Source organism: Stigmatopora argus, chromosome 24, assembly GCF_051989625.1.
Source record: "Stigmatopora argus isolate UIUO_Sarg chromosome 24, RoL_Sarg_1.0, whole genome shotgun sequence".
NCBI classification, from domain to species: Eukaryota; Metazoa; Chordata; class Actinopteri; order Syngnathiformes; family Syngnathidae; genus Stigmatopora; species Stigmatopora argus.
Genome location: NC_135410.1, coordinates 3,531,404 through 3,558,981, shown reverse-complemented (window position 1 = coordinate 3,558,981; position 27,578 = coordinate 3,531,404). Strand labels below are relative to the sequence as shown.

Below are 27,578 nucleotides of genomic sequence, written 5' to 3'. Positions count from 1 at the left end.
AGACAGGTGAACAGCTTTCTGATGTAATAAAATGAAAGGGAACTCTTTTATATTGGTTTTAGTATTGTCTAAATATGCAAAAAAAGGTGAAAGCATTTAAATTGAGACTAAACCTTCTTACAAAGGGTTAAAACAAATGACCAGACGAGGGAAAATATGATTGAATATAACAACTCCCTCAATCACCATTCTTTGGGGAAAGTGTTTTTACAAAAGAAAAATGTGTCCTGCTTGTAAAGAAAAGAAAAAATATTGAAACAGTGTCTATCCTGTTACGAAAGCAGTGAATGACAAGCCAATTTTTCCACTGTGCTTACTTTACCTGTTTGAACCTTACAGGGCATGGTCTGAATCTCGGGGCGGTAAATGAGACATGGTGTGCCCATTGTCCAAGACAAACTGCGCCACTGATTCCATGTTTTGGCTTATGGTGGTGAAGTGGGGCAAATACATTATATAACTCCTGTCAAAAGGAAGGAACAGCTGGCAGCCACCTGTCTCATGACTTTCCAGTTGTTACGACTCCCGCTGATGGTAAGATATACCCGGGAGTCGCAACTACCACAGCAGAAAGATTCAGTCAATGACGAGCCAGACACACACGGCAAGTAGCCTTCAATGATAATTTATTAACAACAAAGTCCACCAAAACCTGGACTACGGGACAACATAGGGGAAGCAAAAGATACTAAAGTGGCACCCTCAAATAAAAACGGTAAAAAAACACCCTCCCAGACAGGTGTTCGAATGAAAACCCACAAAAATACAGGAAATAAGGCCTAAGGGTGCCACTGTCAGAACTGATGTAATAAAAGTCTAGACAGGGGAATAAACTACATGTATAAATGCAACAAACTATATGTTTACCCCGAGGTGTCTAAACGTATCTCAAGTCCCCCTATGCAGCCCAAAATAATTAACTTTATCAACATAAATACTAAATATAACAATGACTAGCGTACTTACAATACCAGGTGAAGCGGGGGCAAACAAAACTTACTTAACTCTAGACAATAAGTGCTATCTTAGAGAAAATAAGGACTCCACTGCCTCAGCATTTACAATCACAGCCAGTCAAGGGAGTCAAGGGCTGAACTGAAAAATAAGAGGGTTTAAATAAGGACAGGAAGTGGATCTTGATTGGAGGAGGGATGATAAGGAAGTAGTCACAGCTGTGTTGGCCTGGGCTGGCTTTGCCACAGGGGTGGAGCCACAGCTCCATGTACCTGCAGAAGAAAAAGAAACCACACACAAAACAACACACCCTAATATATAGTGTGTACCCAGGCTGACAGCCGTAACACCTCCCCCCTCAAGAGTCAACCTGTTGACGAAATTGAACCACCAACCTGCCTCAACCAACCAACACAATCCTGATACAACTCTCCTCCTAAACCCGAGACAGGGCATCAGCCAAAACATTTTCTGAGCCTCTTTTGTGATGAATACTCAAATTATAATTTTGAAGGACAAGCACCCAGCGCATCAACCGCTGATTGTGGTTAAACATTTTATCCACAAAGACTAACGAATTGTGGTCGGTGTACACCACGACTGGAGTTGAAGTAGATTCTACATAAACATCAAATAATTGGAGCGCTAATAGCAGAGCAAGCGTCTCCTGTTCAATCGTAGAATGCCGCTTTTGACTGGCATTAAACTTCTTAGAGAAGTACGCAACGGAATGGACTAAACCATCTGGGTCCTGCTGGGTCTACCGCGCCCACACCAAGACCGCTCGCATCGACTTCAATAGAGAATGGTGAAGAAAAATCAGGAGCCCTGAGGACTGGGGCACTGCAAAAGAGAGCCTTGCAGTTCTCGAATGCAGACTGGCACTCAGTCGACCATATGAATGGCACGGAGAGACTTATCAGGTCAGTCAGGGGAGCGGCAACAGACGAGAAATTTCGGCAGAAACCCCTGTAGTAACCAGTCATGCTTAACAATCTCCGTAGCTCTCGCCTGTTGGTAGGAGGTGGAAAAGCCTGGATAGCAGCCACTTTTCCGTCTAAGGGGCGGACCTCGCCACCGCCCACCACCTTACCCAAATACGTAACCTTGGCTTTTCCAAATTCGCATTTTTCCAAGTTCAGAGTGAGAGAGGCATCAGCCAAGCGTTGGAAGACAGTTCGCAGCGAAGCCATATGTTCAGGCCAGGTGGATGAGTAAACCACCACATCGTCTAAATAAGCTATGAAGTTTGGAACACCTGCAAATACCAGACTCACTAAACTCTGGAAAGTAGCCGGAGCGTTACGCATGCCAAAAGCCATTACCAAATTTTGCATGAATGCATCTGGGGTCACAAAAGCACTGATTTCGGATGCTCTAGACGTAAGACCAACTTGCCAGTACCCTTTTAGCATGTCAATTTTTGATACATATTTGGCAGATCCTATGGTATCAATACAGTCGTCTACTCTTGGCATAGGAAATGAGTCTGGAACAGTTACTTTGTTCTCCCGTCTATAGTCGGTACAAAATCTAACAGGAGAATCTGGCTTTGGTACTAGTAAACATGGAGAGCTCCACGCACTGGAACTAGGGTGAACTAGATTGTTGTTTACCAGATAGGCAGCCTCTTCCTCCATTAGTTTCCTCTTTTCAATATTAACCCTGTATGGATGCTGTTTAATGGGACGTGCCCCGCCTACATCAATATCATGTTCCAAAACGGTTGTGCGGGTGAGAACGTCGCCAAATAAAGTTGGTCTGAAATTAACTGAACCACGTCAGACTCCTGCTGTTTGTTTAGATGTTGCATTAACGTGGACAGGTTTTGTAACATGTCAGAATTGCACAGCCGGGGAGATTGTGTTTGAGTCTCGCACACCGACAAACCATCCTCGTCTCCCTGCATCTCTGTGCCACATAGGCGTACTGGCGCTGTAACGGCGACAGATACGGGTGACAGCGCACTGCGCACAACCGGCAGTTCTTTGACACTTTCGTCTCGTGGATGATATTCCTTGAGCATGTTCACATGACACACTCGCCTGTTTTCTGCGGTCTAGAGTGTTTACCAGGTAGTTTGTCTCACTCAACTTTTTACTTATCGAGTAAGGACCAGAGAATCGAGCCTGTAGAGAGGCTCCTTGTACGGGCAACAAAACAAGCACTTTATCGCCTGCCTGTAAAGGCCGCCGGACTGCCTTTTTGTCAAATCGAAGTTTCATTCCTTCTTGCGCACCAGAGAGATTATCTGTAGCCATCTCCCACACATTGTGTAGTCGTTCGCGAAAATGACTGACATACTGCAGCACACTAGTTTTGGCGGGCTTTTCACTAACAATCTGCTCTTTTAGTGCGTCTAATGGCCCTCTAACCGAGTGACCAAAAACGAGCTCTGAGGGACTAAAACCCGTAGATTCTTGCACTGCCCCGCGCACAGGGAACATTACAAGGGCACTCCTTCATCCTAATATTTTCCGGTAGCCAAACAATACTTGCGCAACACAGATTTTACTGTCTGATGCCATCTTTCTAACGCGCCCTGTGATTCCGGATGGTATGCACTAGAAACGCGGTGGCTGATTGACAGCGACTGCAACACTTGCTCAAATATCCCCGACAAGAAATTTGTGCCTTGTTCTGTCTGCACAATCCGTGGAAGACCAAAAGTAGAGAAAAACTTGATCAGGGCCTTTGATCTTTCGCAACGGAATGGCTTCGGGATAGCGCGTAGCCATACACATGACAGTCAGCAAGTATTGGTTGCCAGATTTGGTTCGCGGATGGGGACCAACACAATCTACTAGAATGTGTTCAATGGGCTCCCCCATGATAGGTATTGGACGTAAAGGAGCAGGTGAGATTGTTTGATTAGGCTTGCCAGTCATTTGACACACGTGACAAGTGCGGCAAAACGTGGACACATCTTTCTTAAGGCCTGGCCAAAAGAAATGCTAGGATAGGCGCGAATAGGTTTTAGGAACTCCTAAATGACCAGCCCAGAAATTGTCATGGGCCAAAGACAGTACTGACTGGCGAAATGGTTTGGGCACTACTATTTGACAGAGCTCTTCCCTTTCATCGTCACCCTCCTTCCGCGTAGACCCCCTACGCATGAGCAGTCCATCATAAACATAATAAGCTGTCGGCATGGTCTTCGCAACTTCAGGTGCTACAGTATATTCAAAACACTTGTTTAGGGTACTGTCCTCAATCTGAGCAGCGATTAGAGCGTCACGAGTCATATGAACTCCCTTCTCAGAGGCTAGAGCCGCAGCGGACTCTGTGGTGAATTTTCCAGCCCTATCAAACAACTCAGGTGGAAACATGGTGTCTGATACGCCATCATCAAATTCGCTGACGACACCACTGTGGTCGGACTCATCTCAGGAGGGGATGAGTCGGCTTACAGAGATGAGGTCAACAATTTGTCTTCGTGGTGCTCGGTGAACAATCTCACAATGAACACCACGAAAACTAAAGAAATAATCTTGGACTTTCGCAAACACGGCACAGATCTGGCCCCACTCCTCATAAATGGAGTATGTGTAGACAGGGTCCAGTCCTTTAAATTCCTGGGGGTCCACGTCACGGACAAGCTCTCATGGTCTACAAACACCACGGCAGTGGTGAAGAAGGCTCAGACACGACTCCATTTCCTCAGGGTACTTAGGAAGAACAACTTGGGCTCCAATCTTCTGAGAACCTTCTATAGAACCACTGTAGAGAGCATCCTGGCGTACGGCATCACAGTGTGGTACGCTGGAAGCACGGCGGCAGACAAAAAGGCCATGCAGAAAGTGATTAACACTGCCCAGAGGATTGTCGGCTGCTCTCTGCCCTCACTTGAAGACATTGCCAGCCCGCGTTACCTCAGCAGAGCCAAGAACATCATAGGGGACCCTTACCACCCTGGTCACAATCTGTTCCAGCTGCTGCCCTCTGGCAGACGCTATAGGTCCCACAAAGCTCGGACAAATAGGCTTAAGGACAGTTTTTTCCCCACATCCATCAGACATCTAAACTCGCGCTAACATACCACACATTCCCTTCTGCGGCATATGAATTGGTTGGTGATCTGCCTCCTGCTGGCTGACTTGAAGGAAGGTAAGTGGCAGACAGTAAGGTAAGTGTCAGACAGTGTGCGGTAATCGAGAGGTAAGCGACCTGTATCCACAACAGCGGAATGACAAATTACAAGTCCGTAACTTACACTTATTTAGGTCTTTTGCCGATTAAACGTAGCTTATGGAGAAGCACCATCAATTTCGTCACACGCAGTTTCTGCGTGTGATGACAAGTAGGCTTTTTGTGTTGTGGTAATGACGACATGGCCTATGTCCGATTATTATTATTATTATTATAAATCTACTTCTTGTTTTTTTCGAGCCTGCGCTCGAATGACGGCACATACGGGAATACATCAGGAAAACTTTTGGAAAGCGCATCGGGACATGAAATAACAGGCTGCTTTAGCACCTCCACCACAGGCACTACTCTGTCTCTCCCCCTAATAATGTCGTTCCCCATAAGAATATCCACACCTGCCACTGGCAAACTCAAGGTTACCCCTACTTTGTATGTACCTGTGATTAACTCACACTTCAAGTGGACTTGATGTAACGGAGCGGATATGTAACCGCAACCTACTCCCGTTACCAACACATTGGATTCAGACTCGCCAGAAAAAGGTAGGATACCAGACAACATCAGAGACTGGTTCGCGCCGGTGTCCCGTAATATACGGACCGTGAAAGCTTGTTGTAAATCTGAACGGAGAGAGACACACCCACTATACAAATAGGGCGTGTACCCATTATCGACTACGTCCATCGAGTCACCTGACGATTTAACATCAGAGACTGTAGACTGAAGACGCAGTGTCTGAACCATTCCTGTCTCTTTCACATTCAAATCCTTCACCTGGTCCTTGTTCTGACGTTTTTTCCAGGAAAAGCAATCCACTCTAAGATGCCCAATTCTATGGCAAAAATTACACCTATGCGTCTCGCGCTCCGTGACAGAGTTTCGACGCCAAGAGGGCGTTACTGTCTTACCGGGAATTGCAGCCTTACTAACCAGATTTGAGTGAGTAGAGCCCCGGTTATCAGATCGCGTAGACCCAAACGAGCTTCTGACGGTTGATGCGCTCTTGATGGAGCAGGGGGGGTATGGAATGTTTGAAAATGTTGCACTCAACGACACGTCCCCCAATGGGTCCCTAACCAGAGCCGTTGAAGGCCTGCAGACCCTGAACCGGAAACGAAGAGGCACTTTGGAGTGGAACTGTCCACCTTCTGGCAGGCTGGTGGGATAATGCCTTCGGCAAATGTAAGAAAATTGGCCTTCACCGAGGTGATATCAATGGCTTTTTTGGCTAATACTTTGACAATGTGTGGGTATTGTCTTATCCCCTGCTTACACTCTTTGCTATACCGACTTACGGTTGGTGCAATTGCTCTAACAAATTCCAAATTGCAAGGATTGTATCTGCTTATTGGACAGCCTATGAGAGAATGATCTTGTCCGAAGACATGCGAGGATTGATTCTCTCTTTCAAGACACCGGTTATGAGTCAGATGTCTGTTTTATTTGTGCGTGCATTTGGGAATGCCTAAAGGGTGAACCTATCATATGTTTTGAAGCCAGCTGCCAACGTTAAGCTCTGACACTAGGCTTTGAATAACATTTCCTGTGGCTCATTCTTCCACACCACTGGTTACCCCTTGTCTATGACCAACTACGAAAGCAGCATAAAATTACAATAGTGATTGTTAGGTTCACCAATAGGCATTCCTAAATGCACGCACAAATAAAGAGACAAGACAATTTTCTGGGTTTTCTTTTAAGAAAGAATCGAACCTTACAGGTCTCTGTCCAGGTTCCTTCTGGCATCACACGCATCTTTTTCTTGTTTATTAGCTTCAAGGACTCTAGTTACAATGGACGTCTCAGCTCTCAAGGGAGGGGTGGGAAAACAGGAGTGAGAAGTCAATAGACAATAAAGGACCCTAGTTACAATAGACGTTTAAACAAATAAAGGTCATGTAGAGCCGAAGGATCTCCACATTCCAGCATTCCAAGAGGATTCGACCTTCCTGTTGTTTGGTCTAACTAAGGAGCAAAGAATTTACATCGTTGCAAGCAGTACTATAATAACTTTTCTAATGTTAATAAGCTAAGTGAAGGAAAGCGTTCTTCATTGCGAGCAATTATATAATAAAGGAAGACTAATAACCCTGACAGTGATCTATTACCTTTTATTTTCAAAAATTTCATTTGACAAATAACATGGGGTTCCAATGCATGTTCTTGAAAGTTCTACTGTTCTGGAAAACTAAACAGACATTTATATAGGCCTGAGTGATATGACAAAAATTATGATAAAAAGAAAGGATCAGTCGATAGATAATTATCATGATAACTATCACATCATTTGTCGTTCAAATGTGAAACTTCAAACTTTGGTGAATGAGTAAATAAATTACTTTCCTCGTTATTCAATTACGACAGTAACTATATTAACTTACTTTAAAAACATAGACAATACAAAATATGGTTTGAAAAAGTGTTTTTGTTCTGTTGTGGAATAAATATATGAATACTCCCTCCCTACACAATGGGCAATGTATAAAACATGCAGACATTTTGACAGGCATTTTTATTTTTATATATTTGCCTACAATCCAAAACTTTTCGGTGCAATATTAAATAAATAAAATAATCAACTGGAGACATCATCAGCAGGCTATTTTCAGCCTCAGAAAAAGAAACGATGTACTTTCACTACACAAGGCATTTTAAAAATCAAGTGTAAAAATTTGGATAAACTTAACCCACTTTAACCCAAGTTAACAAGTTTTAGAATTTTGCAACATTTTCATAACATTTGCATGAAATGGGCAAAATTCTTGTTATCAAGGAAGAAAAGAATTTCAGTAATCCCTCGATTATCGTGGACAATATAGATGGCTGTGATAGTTGAAATTCCACAGGGTAGGATCACCCGTATTACTACTACCATACTACATGTTTTCGCGCCTATACAAGTACACAAGAACAATTATCAAGAAATGTACTTATTAAATATTACAGCTATAATCATATGAAGACTTTAATGTATTCGTATCTCAATATAGTCTGTATATAAAAAATGTAAATACTTTAAATACTGAACAGTCATGGCCTATAGTTTTGAGAATTACACATATTTAAATTTCACAAATTGTGTGCCTTCACGGGTTTTAGGTGTTTGCCAGATGTTTCTATGGTATAATGACTTTCAATTAGAAGCATTTCACAAGTATCAAAACCTTTAATTGAGAAGACCTCTGCAATTCTCCCTGGCATGCTGTCAATCAACTTCTGAACCAAATCCTGACTGATGGCCATCCATTCTTCCATAATCAATGCTTGGAATTTGTCAGAATTTGTGGGTTTTTGACTGTCCACCCGCCTCTTGAGGATTGACCACAAATTCTCAATGGGATTAAGATCATCTGGAGAGTTTCCTTGCCAAGGGTCCAAAATCTTCCCTAGACCATTTTGTTATGACCTTGCTTTATGGCAAGGTGTTCCATCATGCTGGAAAAGGCATTCCTCATTACCTAATTGCCCCTGGATTGTTGAGAGAAGTTGCTCTCGAAAGACGTTCTGGGACCATTCTTTGTTCATCGCTGTGTTTTTAGGAAAGATTGTGAGAGAGCCCACTCCCTTGACTGAAAAGCAACCCCAAACATGAATAGTCTCAGGAGCTATCCCTGTTGGCATGAGACAAGATTGATGGTTGTGCTCACCTCGTCTTCTCGTAACACGCTTTCTATCGTCCGCTCGACCGAACGTCCGCTCGACCGAGCGTCCGATCGACCGAACGTCCGCTCGACCGAACGTCCGGGTACCCACTGCCACCACTATGCTTCCCTGGTGGTATAGTGTTCCTTTGATGGAATGCTGTGCCATTTTTCTCGCCAAATGTAACGGGCCGCACACCTTCCAACAAATTCAACTTTTCACTCATCAGTCCACACAATGTTCATCCAAAAGTGTGGAGGATCATCGTTGATTTTTTGGGGAAAACGTTAGACGAGCCTAAATATTCTTTTTGGACACCAATGGTTTTCGCCTTGAAACTTTGCCATGGATGCCAGCTTTGGCCAGTGTTTTTCTTATAGTAGAGTCATGAACATTGATCTTAACTGAGGCCAGCGAGGCCTACAGTTCTCTCGATGTTTTTCTAGGTTTTGTAACCTCCTGGATGAGTCATCGTCTGGAGTAATTTTAGCTGGCTGACCACTCCGAGGAAGGTTTGCTTGTTCCCAGTTCTCTCCATTTGTGGATAATGGCTCTATCAGTGATTCACTGGAGCCCCAACGCCTTGGAAATGGCTTTGTAACCTTTTCCATAGTGGAACATGTCCATCACTTTTTTCGCATTTCTTATTAAATTTCTTTGGATCGTGGCATGATCCTCTAATCTTGGAGCCTACTTCACTTTGTTTGACACGTTCTATTAAGGTGTTTTCTTGATTCTACACGTGGCGGTAATCAGGTATAGGTTTGGCCTGTGAAGTTGGACTCAGCTACAATTTTGATTACCGTATTTTCACGACTATTCGGCGCATCGTATTTTACGCCGCAGTGTCAGTAACGAGTGCTATTTCTGTATTTTAGACACACAAAGCACGCACCGTTTCATCAGACGCATATATATTATATATGGATGAACATCGAAACGCAATAGCGCTGACTACCGGAAGCAGCTTATTTCCGGGTTCCGGTGCGCAGTGACTGCTGGGGAATATAGTTCTTGCGCGCTACACCCACACGCTAAAAACACGCTTTAAAAAGGCAATGGAAGCAAAACTGAGTTCGGTAGTGCTTTATTTGGACATTTTACAACTTACTCAAGTCATCATCACCTTCAAATCCCTCAAACTCCTCATCTTCTGTGTCCGAATTGAACAATTGCCCAAACGAGCCTTCCAAAAAGCCGGGTCCCCTCTCTTCGTTCTCAGAGTCACCGTCATTTCTATGTGGCTCCTTAGAAATTATGCCGGCTTTGGCAAAAGCTCGAACAACCGTGCAAGCAGACACGTTCGCCCAGGCGGCAACGATCCATTGACAAATCGTAGCGTAAGAAGCCCAGCGCTGCCTGCCACTTTTCGTGAAGCTGTGTTCGCCAGCGATCATCCACTGCTCCCACGCCGCTCGTAACTTTGATTTGAAAGCCCGGTTGATGCCTATGTCCAGCGGCTGTAATTCTTTGGTCAAGCCTCCGGGAATGACGGCAAGCTCTGAGTTCATTTTCATGGCCAGGTTTTTAACCGTTGCTGTGAGATGAGCACGCATGGAGTCGCAAATCAAAACAGACGGCGAGCCATGAAAAAATCCATCTGGTCGCTTGACATACACGTCACGTAGCCAGTCTCTAATTTTCTCCTCATCCATCCAGCCCTTTGGATTCACCTTCACGATGACGCCGGCTGGAAACTTTTCTTTAGGCAGAGTCTTTCGCTTGAAGATCACCATTGGTGGTAGCTTCTGTCCATTAGCATGGCAAGCCAGAACGACAGTAAAAGCCGACTTCTCGTGCCTCATTGTTTTTGACTTTTATGCGCGCCTTATAGTCGTGAAAATACGGTAGTCAGTTCATTCATTCATTTTCTGAACTGCTTTATCCTCACTAGTGTCGCGGGGGTGCTGAAGCCTATCCCACCTGACTTCGGGCCAGAGGCAGGGGACACCCTGTGTCGGTGGCCAGCCGATGACGGAAACGGACAACCGTTCACGCTCACACTCATACCTAGGGGTAATTTAGAGTGTCCAATCAGCCTACCATGCATGTTTTTGGAATGTTGGAGGAAACCGGAGTACCTGGAGAAAACCCACGCAGGCCCGGAGAGAACATGAAAACTCCCCACGTGGACTGACCTGGATTTGAACCCAGTACCCCAGAGCTGTGAGGCCGACGTGCTAAGTCAGTTATTTTGTGATTTAACAAAGCACGGAAATTACTTTTTCACAGAGAGCCAGGCAAGTTTGTAATTTTTTTCTGCCTTGGTAAATAAAATCATCATTTAGAAACTGCATTTTCTCTTTCCATGGGTTGTCTCTGTTTCATATGAAAATCGACTTGAAGGTCTGAAACCTGTGTGTGTGTGATAAAAACACAGAAATCAGGAATGGGGCAAATACTTTTTCATCGCACTGTATATGAAAATTAAGGACCTCATTTTTACAATGACATCCCAACCCATTTTTTTTATTCCACAGGTTGGTGCTGTCCTGTTTCTACTAGTAACTGTCATCGTCAATATTAAACTCATCTTGGACACGAGAAGAGTTGCAAATGAAGAAGCAAGAGTTCAAGAATATGGTAATAATCATCAGGATTACCATAATTTCTGCACAATAACGCATATCTGAATGTAAGCCTCTCATGTTTTATTATGGGATATTTACATCGAAGATGGTATACGGACCCCTTTCATTATCAAAAACATTACCCAAATTAATATCAACACAATGTCTTCTGCATGCAGCGGCCTATAAGAGCCGCTACATACTAAAAATCCGGCTCCTGATCACATGCAGACTGACCTCGTGCCTTTCATTTCTTGTTGACTAAAGAGTGCATATAAAGCAGCACAGTGTTGTATTGTCAGCCAAATTTGGCTTCATGCTTTTTCCCGACAATAAACAATAGCATCAATCTACATCACCCCAGAATGCACTGTGCACCCAAATACATTGCGACACACCGTGGATTATTTTATATTATCAACAAACACAATTTGTAATCACTAATAGTTTAGTCTATCGGGATGCTGGAAGTGTTTTGTTAGCATCATCTACACCTATTCGGCCTTGTGTTTTCTATTCTATTTCTATTTTAAATTGCCTTACATGGTGAAATGTCTGTTCTTGGTGTCAGAGGTCATCAAATTAATGTCCCCCGGAAATTGTGATATGCATTTCTTTGGCTAGTGCGTCTTACACTCTAGAGCAGGTGTCCCCAAACTTTTTCCTGTGAGGGCCACATGACTTTTCCCTTCTCTGATCTGGGGCCGGAGTCAGTTTGTAACAGGAAAAATGTGACAAAAGAGTGATCAAATGTAAAAATGTATTGCTTTCCAGAAAGTCACAATCAAATAACCCTTTCTAGATTCTTCACAGAATGAAAGTCAGAAAATAAATAAAAGCACTATTTATGAAATAAATAATAACCAAATAACACTCTCTGGGTTCTTCATGGAAAAAAGTCCATGGGACATAAACTTTCAGTTGTGCCATGCACACTCTTAACAGGTTCAGCTTAGTTTTCAGAGCACAATCTCTTACTTAAATGACTCTTATGAACAGTCTCTCAAAGTTCTTGTGTTCCTTCCTTATAATCATTTTGTAGGTTCCAGTAGGCTTGTAGACATCACTGCTTGCATTTCTCTCTCATCAACTTCCCTGTGAAAACCACAAAGTAAGCTGGCTGAGAAACTGAACTAAGTGATACAGCACCTACACAGCACAATCAGTATCACTACCAGTATGGTTGTGGAGGTTTTATCCCAGTAGATTTGATTATGATTGCATTTGTTCATACTCAGAATGGCTCATTCAAGTCAGAAAAGTGAGCATACCTTTGTATGTTCATCATTGTGAACTGTGGGCCTGCTTCTGGCTGGTGAGAAGTTGAATGTCAGGTTCCATTCTAGTCACTGCCAGTCTCAAACAATGATGCAGATGTTCATCTGTCAATCTTGATCTCATTGAAATTTTCAGCCGTTTCATGTGTGAAAAGGTTTGCTGCCAAAAAGTATGGACATAGTTGCGTGTTTTCTGATGTTAGGGTATGTGTCGTTTGGGAGGCCTGCATAGACGTCAATGAGACTGTTGGGCTTGAATGCATCTTTCAGAACATCACCGTTCTGTAACTCGGCCAACTCAAACTGATAAGAAGGCTGGGCTTCATCAATGTCAGCAATAAATGGGTTCTGGAAAAGACGTATTTCTTTTGCATGATCATGTAGTTCACGGAATCGCACACCGGACTCCGCCTTCAGCATTTCCAGTGCTTCCGGTGGGTTCTCTGCAGAGAGGTTTTGTGTAGTAGGGAGATGGATGAAGCTGTGCATTTTCATTTGTTGCAAAAGTAGCTCTAGTTTCTCCCCAAATGCTTTAATGTGGGCATACATGTCACAAACGAGTTTCCCCTAGCCTTGTATTTGCAAGTTACAGCTGATCAGCATTTCTTTCATGTCTGTTAAAAATGCGAGGTGCCGTTTTCATTCTGGGTCAATCAGCTCTGGCACCGTTTTGTTTTGTGCATGAAGAAATGCATTAATTTCAGGCAACAACTCGTAAAAACGCCTCAAAACTCTGCCTCGGCTCAACCATCGTACCTCTGTGCAGTACAGCACAGCTCCATACGCAGATTCAGACAGAACCCCACGTCAACACTTTGCAGCGCAGTGCTTGCTGGTGAATTAGGCAGTGGACTTGTAGCGGGGCGGTGAGACTCCGTCCCGGTTCATGCGTCCTATTAAACCCCGAGACATGCCCACCATACTAGGAGCTAGCCAGTTTTGACCAGTCCAGATTCAACTGTTTCATAGTTTGGTACACTTTGCCGAAAATATCCTCCCCCGTCGTAGTCCCTTTCAGACTGGAGGGCTGCCAGCTCCTCCCAAATCTCAAAGTTTGCACTAACTCCACGAATAAAAATGAGCAGCTGCGTGGTGTCCTGCACATCTGTGCTCTCATCCAGTGCTGATGAAAAAAAAATCAAATTATTTCGTCTTCTGCTGCAGCTGGGCATAAACAGTACCCCCCATTTCTTCAATGCGCCTTGTGATTGTACTCGCTGATAGACTCACGGCATCAAAGTCATCTTTCTTCTCGGGACACACTTCCTCCGTGACAGCGTTCATGCATTTCTTGCCAAAATCGCCATCGGTGAATGGTTTACCGCTGCTTGCTATCAGTTGAGCAACCCGGAAGCTGGCCCGAACAGATGACTGTTTCAGCTGAGAATTGCGTACAAATGTCTTCTGCTGAGCTAACAGTCCACTTTTTAGCTTTGAGAGTTTGTCTGCTTGCAGTTGGCCTTGCAAGCTATCATACTTGTCTTTATGACTGGATTCATAGTGTTGCCGCATGTTGTATTCTGTGAATACCGCCACCTCTTGACAAATGAGACAGACAGCCTTTTCTTTGCATTTAACAAAAAAATAATGATTGGTCCAATGTAGATTAAATACCCAGCATTCTGAATCAATTTTTCAATTACCTAATCGTTTTGCCATCATTCCGCTTTCTCTTCGAGAGGGGCACGTTTAGGATTTTTGTTTCTGGTGGTTGCCAGAAAGGGACACAGACTGCAGAATGATGGAACAGAATGCCACGTGATATGCGTGTATAAAATAGTTACTAACTAATAGTAATGCGTGTATAAAATAGTTACTAACTAATAGTAAATAATGAAAACAGTTCATGAGTAAGGAACATTTTATTGCAAAAGTCTCACTTTATTACCAAATACAAATATACATTTATGAAAAAAATATATCTAAATGCTCTCTGGTATTGTTCAGGGGGCTGGACCAAATGTGGAGACGGGCCATATCCTGCCCGCGGGCCGTAATTTGGGGAACCCTGGTCTAGAGCGACTTAAAGTCTGAAAAATACAGGATATGTTTTATTTTTATTTTTACACAGTAATTACAATCTAAATTATTAATTCTTTGCTTTTAGGGGATTTGATGCCCAACATGGATACTCCTCGAAGACCGGCCAATGGGCGTAAGGTTCTTGACATTGAGGTGTACTCCAGTCGGTCCAAAGTCTACGTGGCTGTTGATGGCACCACAGTGAGTAAGAAAAAAAAGACACATTTAATGTTATCTTGCGTCACTTCACGGCTTCAACTTTTGCGGCTTCAAAAGATCGCAGATTTTTTTCTGAAGTCTAAAAAAAATGTTAATGTTGAAATCCACGGTGAAACTAGCAAGCGGAAGCCACTTCCCTGTCTTCCGCTTGCCACTAAGAAAATGGCGAAGACAGGGGACTGTAACTCAACTGGGCACCAAGGAAATAAAATGGCGGGCAAAGGTCGGTGGCCTTCATTTTTATGTGGAAATAGAGCTTTCAGAGCATCCGGGAGCCCCTGTAGTGGATTTTTATTAAAAATGCAAACCCCGTGTGCGACCTTATGCCTTGGTGCTTATTTGAAAATAGAACTTGCTCGGCGAAACTGGAAGGAGAGAGCCTCGGTGAAGGGACATTATTTTCAGAAATGCGAGCCCCGGGCGACAGACGCAATCACCCTTGTCCGAAAATAGAGTCCATTGGGGAGGCGAGGATGGTTAGACGACCCGAGGGGCAACGTCAAATCAAATAAAATCAAAAGCCTTTACAGTGGTACCTCGTGGTACGACATGCTCGTGGTACGACGAAAATTTCGATCGAATAATTCGCTCGCGATACGATCAAAATTTCGAGATGCGACCAAGCCAGGTGGCCATGACATGAGAGGCTGTTTATCATTGTAGCGCACCGTCTTTTTTGCTGCATCCCTTTCGTGTATAACTACTATATCTACGAGGACTGAACGATTTATTCAGACGAGTTTAGACCAGGAAACACACAACGCGCATGCGCGGGCAAAAAGAGGTTTTTCTGGGTAATGAAGTATACACCCATAGGCAATGGCACCCTTTCTCAGAATAAAACTTCATTACCCACAATCAATACGTGGGTAGGCTATTGCATTTCCTGTCTTCGCCCTAGCCTGTTAGCTCCCGTTGGCGGAGCGATCGTTAATTCAAGACTAGTACTTCTCGTTGGCAAGTGGTCGTGTGTTATCCTATTGTGAGGACATATGTGTGCATCATTTTCGGAGTATTTTGAAGGGAATACGTACAACAGCAAACAGCCCATCGATAGCGAACGTGAGGGTGGAGGCGTGGCAAACCGCTAACCCGGAAAACAAAGGTAAAAAAAAAGCTTAAAACAAAATTTGAATTCAGTTTTGTGTAAAGTTACATTAAACATATGTTTGAGTGTGTCTGTATATATTAATCCAAGTTAATTTAAATGTGTTTGTTCGGTTAAGAGTGTGCTGTCGTGGAAAGTATCCTGTTTTGGTGTTTTTTCAGAGGGTTGGAACGAATTAATTTTTTTTTAATTCATTTCAATGGAAAACGTTCGCTCGAGTTACGAAAAGCTCGACATACGATCTCAGTCCTGGAACGGATTAAGATCGTATGTCAAGGTACCACTGTATTGTCATTATACACAGCTGCGTATAACGAAAATTGGTGGTGCTACTCCACAAAGTGTGTTTTCCCAGTAAAAACATAAATAAGTAATATTAAAATATAAAAAGTCACGTCTGAAAGGTAAATTCTAAAATATTGCACAATCTAAGATATTGCACATTGATATTGCACACCCCAAAGTTATTGCTCAGAAGGGATTGTGTGTCGTGCTAATACAAGTTCAGAGCCCTGATGGCTGTGGGGAAAAAACTGTCCATAAGTCTATTTGTCTGTGTTTTGTGAGACCTGTAGCGTCTGCCAGAGGGCAGCAGCTGGAACTGGTTGTGACCAGGGTGGTATGGGTCCCGAAAAATGTTCCTGCCGGCTCTCCTGATGTAGCGAGGGCTGGCAATGTCATCCAGTGAGGGTAGAGAGCAGCCGATGATCTTCTGGGCAGTGTTGATAGCTCTCTGCATGGATAAAGATAGAAAATCTGCAAAAAAGACTAAGGAGCAAGAGCGGACGGAGCTACTGCTATCAGCTGCCACTTGAGGGGCGCCATTTTGGTTGCAGTAGCAAGAACGGATACAGACACAAGAAAAATACATTGTAGAATTAGATAAGACTGGAACCACACACAGGAAGTCTTCCACAAGGTGGGGAACGTCTGCAGACTGAGACCAAGGTTGAAAATATGCTGAGTCACTCTTCCGGATTTCCAGTGGCATCGAGCTGTTGCACTTTCTGCTGCATATTGTTCACAGCTGATCCCATGTGTGTGGCAGCGGATGCATGGCTGTATGGTTCCAAAAAAGAACAAGCAGAAAGAAACCAAGCCAATAGAACAGAGAAAGTTGTAAAAACATTAAAGTAAAAAGTATAAAGTACAAAGTAAATTAAAAAGAATGTATTAAAAAATATTAAAATGTAATGAAAAAAGATAGAAAGACTGTAAAACACTCAAAATGAATAAGAGTGGACAGAGCTGCTGCCGCCTGACGGAGCGGAGGCATGGCTGAATGGTTCCAAAAAAGAACAAGCAGAAAGAAACCAAGCCAATAGAACAGAGAAAGTTGTAAAAACATTAAAGTAAAAAGTATAAAGTACAAAGTAAATTAAAAAGAATGTATTAAGAAATATTAAAATGTAAGGAAAAAGGATAGAAAGACTAAAACACTCAAAACGAATAAGAGTGGACAGAGCTGCTGCTTCTTCTTCTTCTTTGTCACCTCAGGCTTCTGAGGATTACCCTCAGCAGCGCTAGAGCTGCCACTCGAACACGGATTAGTTCATCCAGGGAGTTGCCCAGGCCGCGATGGTAGCGTTCGGTCATTAAGGCCGGACAGCGGAGCCATAGGTGTTCAGACGACTCTGTTTCCTCGTCGCACAGGCGGCAGCGATCCGAGTCGGATTTCCCCACAAGGTGGAGCCAACGGCGGAGCAGGGGGTGGTGTCCACTGCGGAAACGAATCAGGTCTGTGCGGTATCCTTTCGATAGGGCAAGTTCTTCCTCTGTGACTTTCGTAGTGTTGGTCTGCAAAAGGCGGCGGTGGGAGAGGGGGGGCAGAGCTGCTGCTGCCTGACGGCGCCATCTTGAAAAAAAAAAAAGATCGGCAAATTAAAAAAAATGCCAATAGGAAGCTTGGATTTGTGTTATATTACGCATGTGGAAAATACACCAGTTTTCAAGTGTCTTCAGTGTTTGAAACTGATGGATTTATTATTAATATACTTTAATCAAACAGGGAGACATCTTTAAACATACACTGGCTACAACTTGCAAGGAAAATCACTCCCGATTCGTCTTCATCCAGGATGATTCTGAAGACCAGCATCCTCCTCTGTCCATTTATTAGTGCATAATTCAAAACATCTAAGATAATCAGATTCAAACAATTGCATAAGCTAACCGAATAACACCATCGAGGTCAAAACAACTGCAACAATAATCGCATATCAGGTATTCGATCATCGCCATCTGCTCCGGAATCCAAGTCCAAGCAATTTAAGAGTCCTTCACAGATCTTCATTGCGAACTTGCTCCCAGTAAACAGTACTTGTAACCGAGGATACGGTGAGGTGTTACATCAACAAGCTGGAGCCAGCTGTCCTGGAGGGTGACCTCGAGTTTGCCCCAGTCTCAAATTAAAGACAGTCTTATACAAAAGTAATTAAAATGCATACATCTATAATATTATCCAGAATAACCGCAACATTCCCCCGTTTTTATGATATGTATGCTATTAATTCATTTTATGGCAAATACAAAGGGGAAATGTCCGTTGACTGCCTTAATTTTACCCGCATATTCCTTACTCGCACGGCTGGTCTGAAAAAGAAAGAAAAAAATCATTTTCGCCCAATTCGTTCTCGGAATTACCATGCTCCTGGAATTCACTGCTCTCTTCAGTACGTTTCATCAGCAGAGGATATAATTCATGCAATTTAGAATTTGTAGGGGCAATTGCAGTGGTTATAAGTTGGCTTAGCAAGGAGCGTAAGCAGGGGATAAGACAACACCCACATAATGTCAAAGTCATAGCAAAAATGGCTACTGAAAATACAACAGATAGGCCCAAATCATTATACTTTCCGAAGGTCTTATCCCACCAGTCTGCCCAAACGGATAATTCTACTCCAGGATGCTTTTTTATATTGTGGTTTTGGGTCTGCAGGCCATCGTTGGCCCTGGTGAGGGACCCAGTGGGGGACGTGTTGTTGAGTGCAACATTTTCAAACATTGCATACGCCCCCTGCTCCTTCAAGAAGCATCTCAACCGCTATGCGATCCTGGAACGCCATCAGACTAGTGGCTGCCAGTTGTTCCTTTATCGCCACAAATCCCTGTTCATTATAATTTCCAAGGTTTTGGACATTGTAATGCAGGTAATTTATCCTATCCACATTTTTGTTTGGGGTACTTAAAAGAAAAATAGACTCAACCTGCTGCGACCTGATTAGCCAACTTATACTCATCTGGTACGCCCCGGGGGATGCCAATCGCATCAATGTATGTTGGATCTCCCTCTCTCCATACCGATCGACGCCGTCGGGAGGGGCCCACCATCATACTGGATTTCTGAGCAGCCAATTGTATCTCCTCCGCTGTAGATGGAAAAACAGACACTGGTAAAAGCAGTGAGACCAAGGCACAAAGTCCTGCCGCGTTTCGGCAGGAGTCGGATAATTTATTTCCACCACACCACCACCATAGGTCAGAACGTGGTATCAGGGGTGCAGTCTGTTTTAGGACGTGGGCACACCACGTCTCATTTATCGCCTCCAGCTTCAGACCATGCCCTGTAAGGTTTAAGCAGGTAAAATGATCAAAGGCAACATGTGTTGAAAAGTTAGGTTTGCCCTTTGCTGCTCTTGTAACCGGGTAGACATTATTCAATTTCTCACATTTTGGCTTACTTCTTCTTTTATCATTATCTCCTTTACACAATCGGGGGTATTTTGCGCGCGTACTACTCTTAAGAGAGGTCGGGCCCCATACATGTTATACAGGTTTGATTTATAATAGCTGCATTTTCCATCAACAATAACCAATTATTTCTTACCGCCTCCCGTTTGGGAAATCCCTGTTGCGGAAATGAATTCATCATCCCTGGTCATCTCAGATTTCAATTTCACTATGGCAAATCCGGGTGTTTCCATCTCTGACGGTTTTCCATAGACATGGTCATTGTTGTTGAGACACAAGTGTAACATTTGTAAAAAAGGGTCTTCTCCACCTGCCCATGGACTTAGGAAAAACGTCAGACAAGGATCTTTTCCACAAGTTAATTTGTCAGTCTGAATAATGATTTGTAATCCCCCCACCATATGGTTTAATTTTATCAAAGGCCTGATGGTTTTTGCGCACGCGTGTGTCATCCAAGCTTGCCAATCGTAACCAGTTTCTGCAACAAGGTTTCCCCAAACTCTGTTTAGGACTGTTATGTACCACACATATTCAAACATGCTCTACAAAAATTATTTGTATATAGATTGAATCCATAAGTTTTGTAGTGCCTACCAATCTCCCCCCTTTTGAGGCATGGAATTCCCCATGAGTCAAAATGGCAGCCCTCCTAAATAAGTCTTGTTTTTGTATAGCCCACAGGTTCCCAAATTTCCCATTGCAGAAATCAAAAATCTCATTTGGCGAAATTCTTTTTCCTTCTTTTTGTTTTTGTCCTACTCTGCCACCGCCGTCCTCGAAAGGCTTATCAGCGATTTCAGAAATCAAATTTCCAAATCCTTTTCCACCTTGATATTGATATTGATAGATCATATCTTGGTGGCCAGCCAATTAAAACACAAAAGACAGACACTCATCCACGCTCGCACTCATAATCAGGGAATTTAGAGTGTTCAACCAGTCATCCATAATTTTGGTTTGTCGGAGTAAAACTGGAGTACCCGGAGAAAACTTACGAATTCTTGAGGACACCAGGAATACTCCACACTCCGGAAGGTCTGGATCCACCCCACTTTCATTAGTAGATCCTCGAACCGCAAGGTTGATGCGTTAATCACTAGTCAATTTGGGTCGTTCACTCATACCTCAGTGACCCGTAAATTTTCACCATAGGTGTAAACCACCATCCCCAGTTGGGCTTCTTGGTAGTTCACCCAATCTTGCTGCCCCGTCAGCAATAATCATTCCTGAAGGAACTAGGTAATTAATGTAGGTGATCTGATCCAGCTAGGTAAGGGAGGGAAGTGGCTTTATAAGCATGTTTGATGTTAGAATAGACATGGTCAAGAGTTTTGTCTCCTCTAGTATTACAATTTACGTATTGAATAAACTTAGGTAAAACAGTCTTTAAACACGCCTTGTTGAAATCACCAGCGACAATAAAAACTCCATTGGGGTGGTCAAGCTGTTGTTTGTTTACAGCCGTTAGCAGGAGGTTAAGTGCCGTGTTAACGTTAGCATTCGGAGGTATATAGATAGCCGTTGCTATGACGACATTTAGCTCTCTTGGTAGATAATAGGGCCTACATCGTATTGCTAATAACTCTAAATCCGGGGAACAGTGAGTGTCAATAATTTTACTGTCACAACACCATTCATTATGTATATACATGCACAGTCCTCCTCCCTTGCTTTTGCCTGTTAATACTTTTGAACGGTCGTTTCGAAAAAGCGTTCGGCTAGCTAGCGATACCGCAGCGTCGGGGATATGCGGGTGTAGCCACGTTTCTGTGATGATAATAATATTACAGTTTCTAACAAAGCTGTTGGTAGCAATACGAAGTTCCAACTCATCCATTTTGTGGGTGATGGATCGGGCGTTGGTCAAAAGGATACTAGGAAGCGGTGCTCGGTGTGGTTGTTGTTTCAGCTTAGCAGCGAGGCCCGCCCGGCATCCACGCTTCTGTTTTCTGTCCCTTCGCCGCCTTCGACGTGCTTTTGGTGGGCTGGCTAGCCACGGAGATCCCGGAGAGTTTGTTAAGAAATCGGATGTATCGCATATCCTTCGGATAGTGAGTAAATCCTGGCAACTGTAAGATAACGAACGACACCGAACTGGAGAGCTTAAGCTCTGCCTATCTCTCACCCCCGCTTACACTCCACTCCGGAGGCACACAACGCCACAAATAAAGATAATAAAAACTTGGCCCGACAACGCACTCTCTCAGCTGCAGGACTGTTTTTCCCGCACCAACTGGGAACTTTTTGTACACGACAACCTCCAGGACTACACGGACTCTGTACTTTCTTACATAAAAAACTGCATTGACAACGTCACTATAGATAAACGAATACGGGTTTTTCCTAACCAAAAACCCTGGATGACCAATGAGACACAGGCACTCATCAAATGCCGTAACTCCGCCTTTAGATCAGGGGACAAGATAAAATATAGCGCTGCCAGAGCTGAGCTGAAAAGAGGCATTAAAAAGGCCAAGGCAGCATATACCAAAAAAATTGAGGAGCACTTCACAGAAAATAACCCAAAGAAGATGTGGCAAGGAATACGACATATTACCAACTACAATAACAATAATATGTCTGTTAATGCAGATGCCTCACTAGCGGAGAAATTGAACCGTTTCTTTGCCCGCTTTGAGACTGACAAATCAGACCCAGTCTCAACACCCCCACCACCACCCTGCAGCAATACACTGACGTTCCGGGAACAGGAAGTGAGACTGGTAATGCGGTCTGTGAACACCAGGAAGGCTGCTGGCCCAGACGGAGTACCTGGGAAGGTGCTCAAAGCCTGTGCTGACCAGCTGGCTGGAGTCTTCACAAATATTTTCAATTGTTCCCTGCAACTATCCATCATTCCATCTTGTCTGAAATCTGCCACCACCATCCCTGTCCCCAAAAAGCCAACCATTGGCAGGATGAATGATTATAGGCCTGTTGCCCTCACGCCTGTGATCATGAAGTGCTTTGAAAAGTTGGTAGCCCGCCATATGAGGAATACAATCTCTCCCTCAATTGACCCTCACCAGTTTGCTTATAGAACAAACAGGTCCACTGATGATGCTATTGCCATTGCTCTTCATACAGCACTGAGCCACCTGGAACACCCTGGGAACTACGTGAGGATGCTCTTCATTGACTATAGCTCAGCCTTCAACACCATAAAACCGGACATTCTGACTGACAAACTCTCCCACCTTGGACTATCCTCTTCAATCTGCTGCTGGATAAAGGACTTCTTGACCAACCGACCACAGACTGTTAGACTTGGTCCCCACCTCTCTTCCTCCATTACACTAAGCACTGGCTCCCCTCAAGGCTGTGTACTGAGTCCTCTTCTGTACTCCCTGTACACCTACGACTGTACACCCACCCACCAGTCTAACGCCATCATCAAATTCGCTGACGACACCACTGTGGTCGGACTCATCTCAGGAGGGGATGAGTCGGCTTACAGAGATGAGGTCAACAATTTGTCTTCGTGGTGCTCGGTGAACAATCTCACACTGAACACCACGAAAACTAAAGAAATAATCCTGGACTTTCGCAAACACGGCACAGATCTGGCCCCACTCCTCATAAATGGAGTATGTGTAGACAGGGTCCAGTCCTTTAAATTCCTGGGGGTCCACGTCACGGACAAACTCTCATGGTCTACAAACATCACGGCAGTGGTGAAGAAGGCTCAGAAACGACTCCATTTCCTCAGGGTACTTAGGAAGAACAACTTGGGCACCAATCTTCTGATAACCTTCTATAGAACCACTGTAGAGAGCATCCTGGCGTACGGCATCACAGTGTGGTACGCTGGAAGCACGGCGGCAGACAAAAAGGCCATGCAGAAATTGATTAACACTGCCCAGAGGATTGTCGGCTGCTCTCTGCCCTCACTTGAAGACATTGCCAGCCCTCGTTACCTCAGCAGAGCCAAGAACATCATAGGGGACCCTTACCACCCTGGTCACAATCTGTTCCAGCTGCTGCCCTCTGGCAGACGCTATAGGTCCCACAAAGCACGGACGAATAGGCTTAAGGACAGTTTTTTCCCCACATCCATCAGAAATCTAAACTCGCGCTAACATAACACACATTCCCTTCGGTATATGAACAGATGTTTGGGTGGTGATCTGCCTCCTACTAGCTGACTGAAGTAAGGTAAGTGGAAGACAGTGAGAGGTAAGCGAGAGGTAAGCGACCTGTATCCACAACAGCGGAATGACAAATTACAAGTCCGTAACTTACACTTATTTAGGTCTTTTGCCGATTAAACGTAGCTTATGGAGAAGCACCATCAATTTCGTCACACGCAGTTTCTGCGTGTGATGACAAGTAGGCTTTTTGTGTTGTGATAATGACGACAGGGCCTATGTCCGATTATTATTATTAGATTCGCGTGCCACACATCTACAAATAGAAATTTGTTCTGGAAGTTTAATTGCCACCACTCATCGCCCGTCAGTCAGTCAGCATGTGGACTGCCATGCGAGTGGCTGTGATTAACAATCTATTCGCCAATAATGCAATAACGGAAAAGTTGTGACACATTTAAACACACACACACACCCCTTAGGTATTTTAACTGTTTGTAAAAACTTTACCTCCGTGTTCTGCATTAAGTTACACCCCCTTTCAATGCTATCGAATTTTGCCCATTCTAGACAACCCATCTACTTAAAGCATTACTCAAAGGTTGATATTTTATAATTTGGAGATGCTATTTTTTGAAACATAGACATTATTTCATCACTTGTTTCACACCATGAAAGCCCCCACCAGAATTTGGGCATCCAGTGCCAAAATAGAGCCTATTTCCAAATTTCTCTTGAATTTCTTGTAGATATTCCCCAAATATCTCAAAATTCATGTGCCAACGCATTATGTCAAAACCCAAAGCGACAAACATAATCTGTTTCTTTAGCCAAATTTTAGAACTTGGAGAATTGTTTCTTTCCCCCTTATCTAAGCTTGTTATTGTCAATCGTTATCACTGTAACATTTAGGTGTATTAACCCCATAACTGCAATGCTGTAATTTTGGCTAAAGTTCTCTTAATTTGTATGCCCCTAAAGCAATAGACAGCAACATCATTTGGTTGTATCAATTGATCAATGCTTATCCAATCCGTAATCTCCAAATAGTCATCAATATGACATATACCAAAGCATATTTCCCCCTTCAGGACAAACAGGGAATGTCTTCTGTGCACTTTAAAAACACTCCATGTTTCTTCAGTCCTAGGGAAACTATGCCTATCCTAAATCAATTATGTTATCTACCCCAGCCAGGTACCATTTACCTAATTATTTGGATGAATGTCATGAATTTTCTCATGCCATTTCTGCATTGTTAATTTCATATCTGATATCATTAACAACCAAATAACTCTCTATACCTAAGATATAATTCGCAAACCACCCCATACGATGTTTACTTAATATAAGAGCTATTTCCTATAGCTCTCTGTTACCACAATAAAAATCTACAATAATTAAATTAGAGAAATCCACCTTTTACTAGGCATTTCCTAATTATAATTTTCAATGTTTAATAAAGGACCCACAAATTGTCACCAATATGCCATAATATTGTAAATTTTCCCATTCCTTTTTCTTTAACCAGCCAATCTCTTATGTTAAAGTATTTTGGACAAACCAACCATTTAAAACAGTATTAATATTATTTTATCCTCCAAAACTAGCTCTCTTTAATTAAGAGCCCTTTGAACTCCACAAATTGGTAAAAAAAAAGGCTATTTTGCTATATTGCCAATTCCAAAGCTTTTACCAAATCAATCTTTGCCAAACAGATTTTCTATCACCTCAAAAGACATTTCTGATTAAATCCAAAGAATAAATGCGAAGGTAATTGCAGAAACCCTGCTTCTTTTATTATGAAATGTTTAACGGAAGCGCGCTCTTAGCCGCTAACTGTGACCTTTACACTCGCTGTGAAGCAGCATTCTTATCTTGTTGACAAATTCCAAAACACTCTGCTCACAATGCTTCGCCTCTTTTTTCCTGCGCACAATTATAACGCTTTATAGAGAAGACTAAATTAATTCCTCTCCCGATATCCAACTATATCACAATATTTTGCCAAGGCCCCACAGTCGAAATACGCTACAAGCATAACTACAACAAAAAACCATTTTTTTGCCCTCAAGTTTGCTTCAGCACCCCCAAGGCCAATTATTGTAATGTCTTCACGGAAGGGGTCCCAAAAAGTTTATTTATTTTTTTAGCCGCTTGTGCGGTCCGCGCGTATATTGAATCACTGCATATAATCAAGCTTTTGTTCCTAACAATGTCCAATCGGTCGCCCCGCGGTCCTCATGTTTCTCCGCATTCCAACCAAATCAGCAGCTGCAGCAAACAGCCGCGCTCCCCTGCAGCCGACACATTATTTGACCAGTCTAGAGTATAAAAAAAACATTTAATCGGCCGTTTTGCCATATCTTTTCGGTTTTAAACACAATATTACCGCTAGCAGACGGGATCAAGATCACAAGCTCCAGTATCAATTGAATTCCAATTCACAAAAAATGTAATCTCTGGTTTAACCAAATCAAATGCTAGTGTTTCCATTAAATTTAGCTCAACATCCTCATATTCAAAATCTCACACCCAAATCATTTTGAGCAGGCATTCCTTGTTTTTAGAGACCCTTTTGTCCTGGCAATCACTCGAAATATGCCCCAATTTTCCCCAAACCCAGCACATAGCATTTTTGAAAACCCAATTTCTGTTTGACCTCCTCATTTGTTTTCTCCCACTCTCTTGGTTAACATTCCTATTCTCTCGTCACCTATCTCGGTAAATATTTTCCGAGGAGGCCCATTATTTTTACAAAACAACCCATCGCCTCGCTCCTATCAACCAGCCGAGGAGGCCCCGCTATTTTTTACAAAACAGTACATTTTGCCTTTCCCCGCCTCGCCATCAAAAACAATAATTAGTATCTGTGGAACAAGCCATCTCGCTTCTATCTCCATTCATATATTATACATATATATTACCTCTATGCATTAGTACGTACATTATCCCGTAGTATCAATATCTTATGCATATTAAGCCAGCAAAACCATATTTATTTTATCTATAAGTTTAGAAGTCTAATCCTAAAAGCGCTCTGATTTTCAACAAATTTCCAATTCTTACACGGCAGACGCATTTTTAGATCGGCGTCTCTAGCCAATTTATTATTTGAGCCTCCCATTTTGGAGTGGGTTCGTGTGCAACCTCGTAGTAACTTTTTTCTCTTGTTTCTCCTTAGGCTTTATCAAAACTACACACAACCAAAACAACGTTGACCACCACGTTTTATAGACCACACTTGTGTCTCCCTGCTAGTGACTAGTATTCACAGGGTTTTCAAAATCGCCGTCCCCAGGACGCGAGCCTAATTTCTCAAAAAAAGACCATCGCATGAATTGCCCTCCGCGCATTTGGAACCCTTCAACAACATGCAGACATTTCACGCGGACTCACCAGAGATGTCCTCAGATGTCTCCCCTTGTTGGAATAGTCTTCAACCGTCGGGAATCCAGGTGCTGCGGCGAACAATCCGGCCCGGAAAGGGTATTTTGATGCCGTGCACGGTCTTCCCAGATATCGAACCGCAGCGTCCGGATTCACGCTCCGGTATGTTGACATCCGGCTCGAAGGACCAAATGATATATGTATTATTAATATACTTTAATCAAACAGGGAGACATCTTTAAACATACACTGGCTAGAACTTGCAAGGAAAATCACTCCCGATTCGTCTTCATGCAGGATGATTCTGAAGAGCGGCATCCTCCTCTATCCATTTAGTAGCGCATAATTCAAAACATCTAAGGCAGGTGTCTCAAACCGATTCCGCCGAGGGCCGCAGTGGGTCCTGGTTTTTGTTCCAACCGATCCAGTGCCGACATTTTAACCAATCAGGTGTCTTCTAAAATAAGTA

General features: G+C 43.3%; 1 protein-coding gene across 7 annotated transcripts in view; it reads left to right on the top strand.

Annotated features, from left to right (window-relative positions):
• The window catches only part of pomgnt1 (protein O-linked mannose N-acetylglucosaminyltransferase 1 (beta 1,2-)), a 120,823-nt gene that overhangs the window by 5,265 nt on the left and 87,980 nt on the right, over positions 1–27,578 (top strand). For 4 of the 7 annotated variants that reach the window (XM_077594626.1, XM_077594623.1, XM_077594624.1 and 1 more), the window contains exons 2-3: positions 11,226–11,328; positions 14,700–14,815. In XM_077594626.1, coding sequence (XP_077450752.1) covers positions 11,226–11,328; positions 14,700–14,815 — 219 coding nt within the window. Of the gene's footprint in view, positions 1–339; positions 535–7,789; positions 10,986–11,225; positions 11,329–14,699; positions 14,816–27,158; positions 27,272–27,578 lie in introns of those variants that run through there. The other 3 variants (XM_077594625.1, XM_077594627.1, XM_077594628.1) reach the window with 3 other exon arrangements.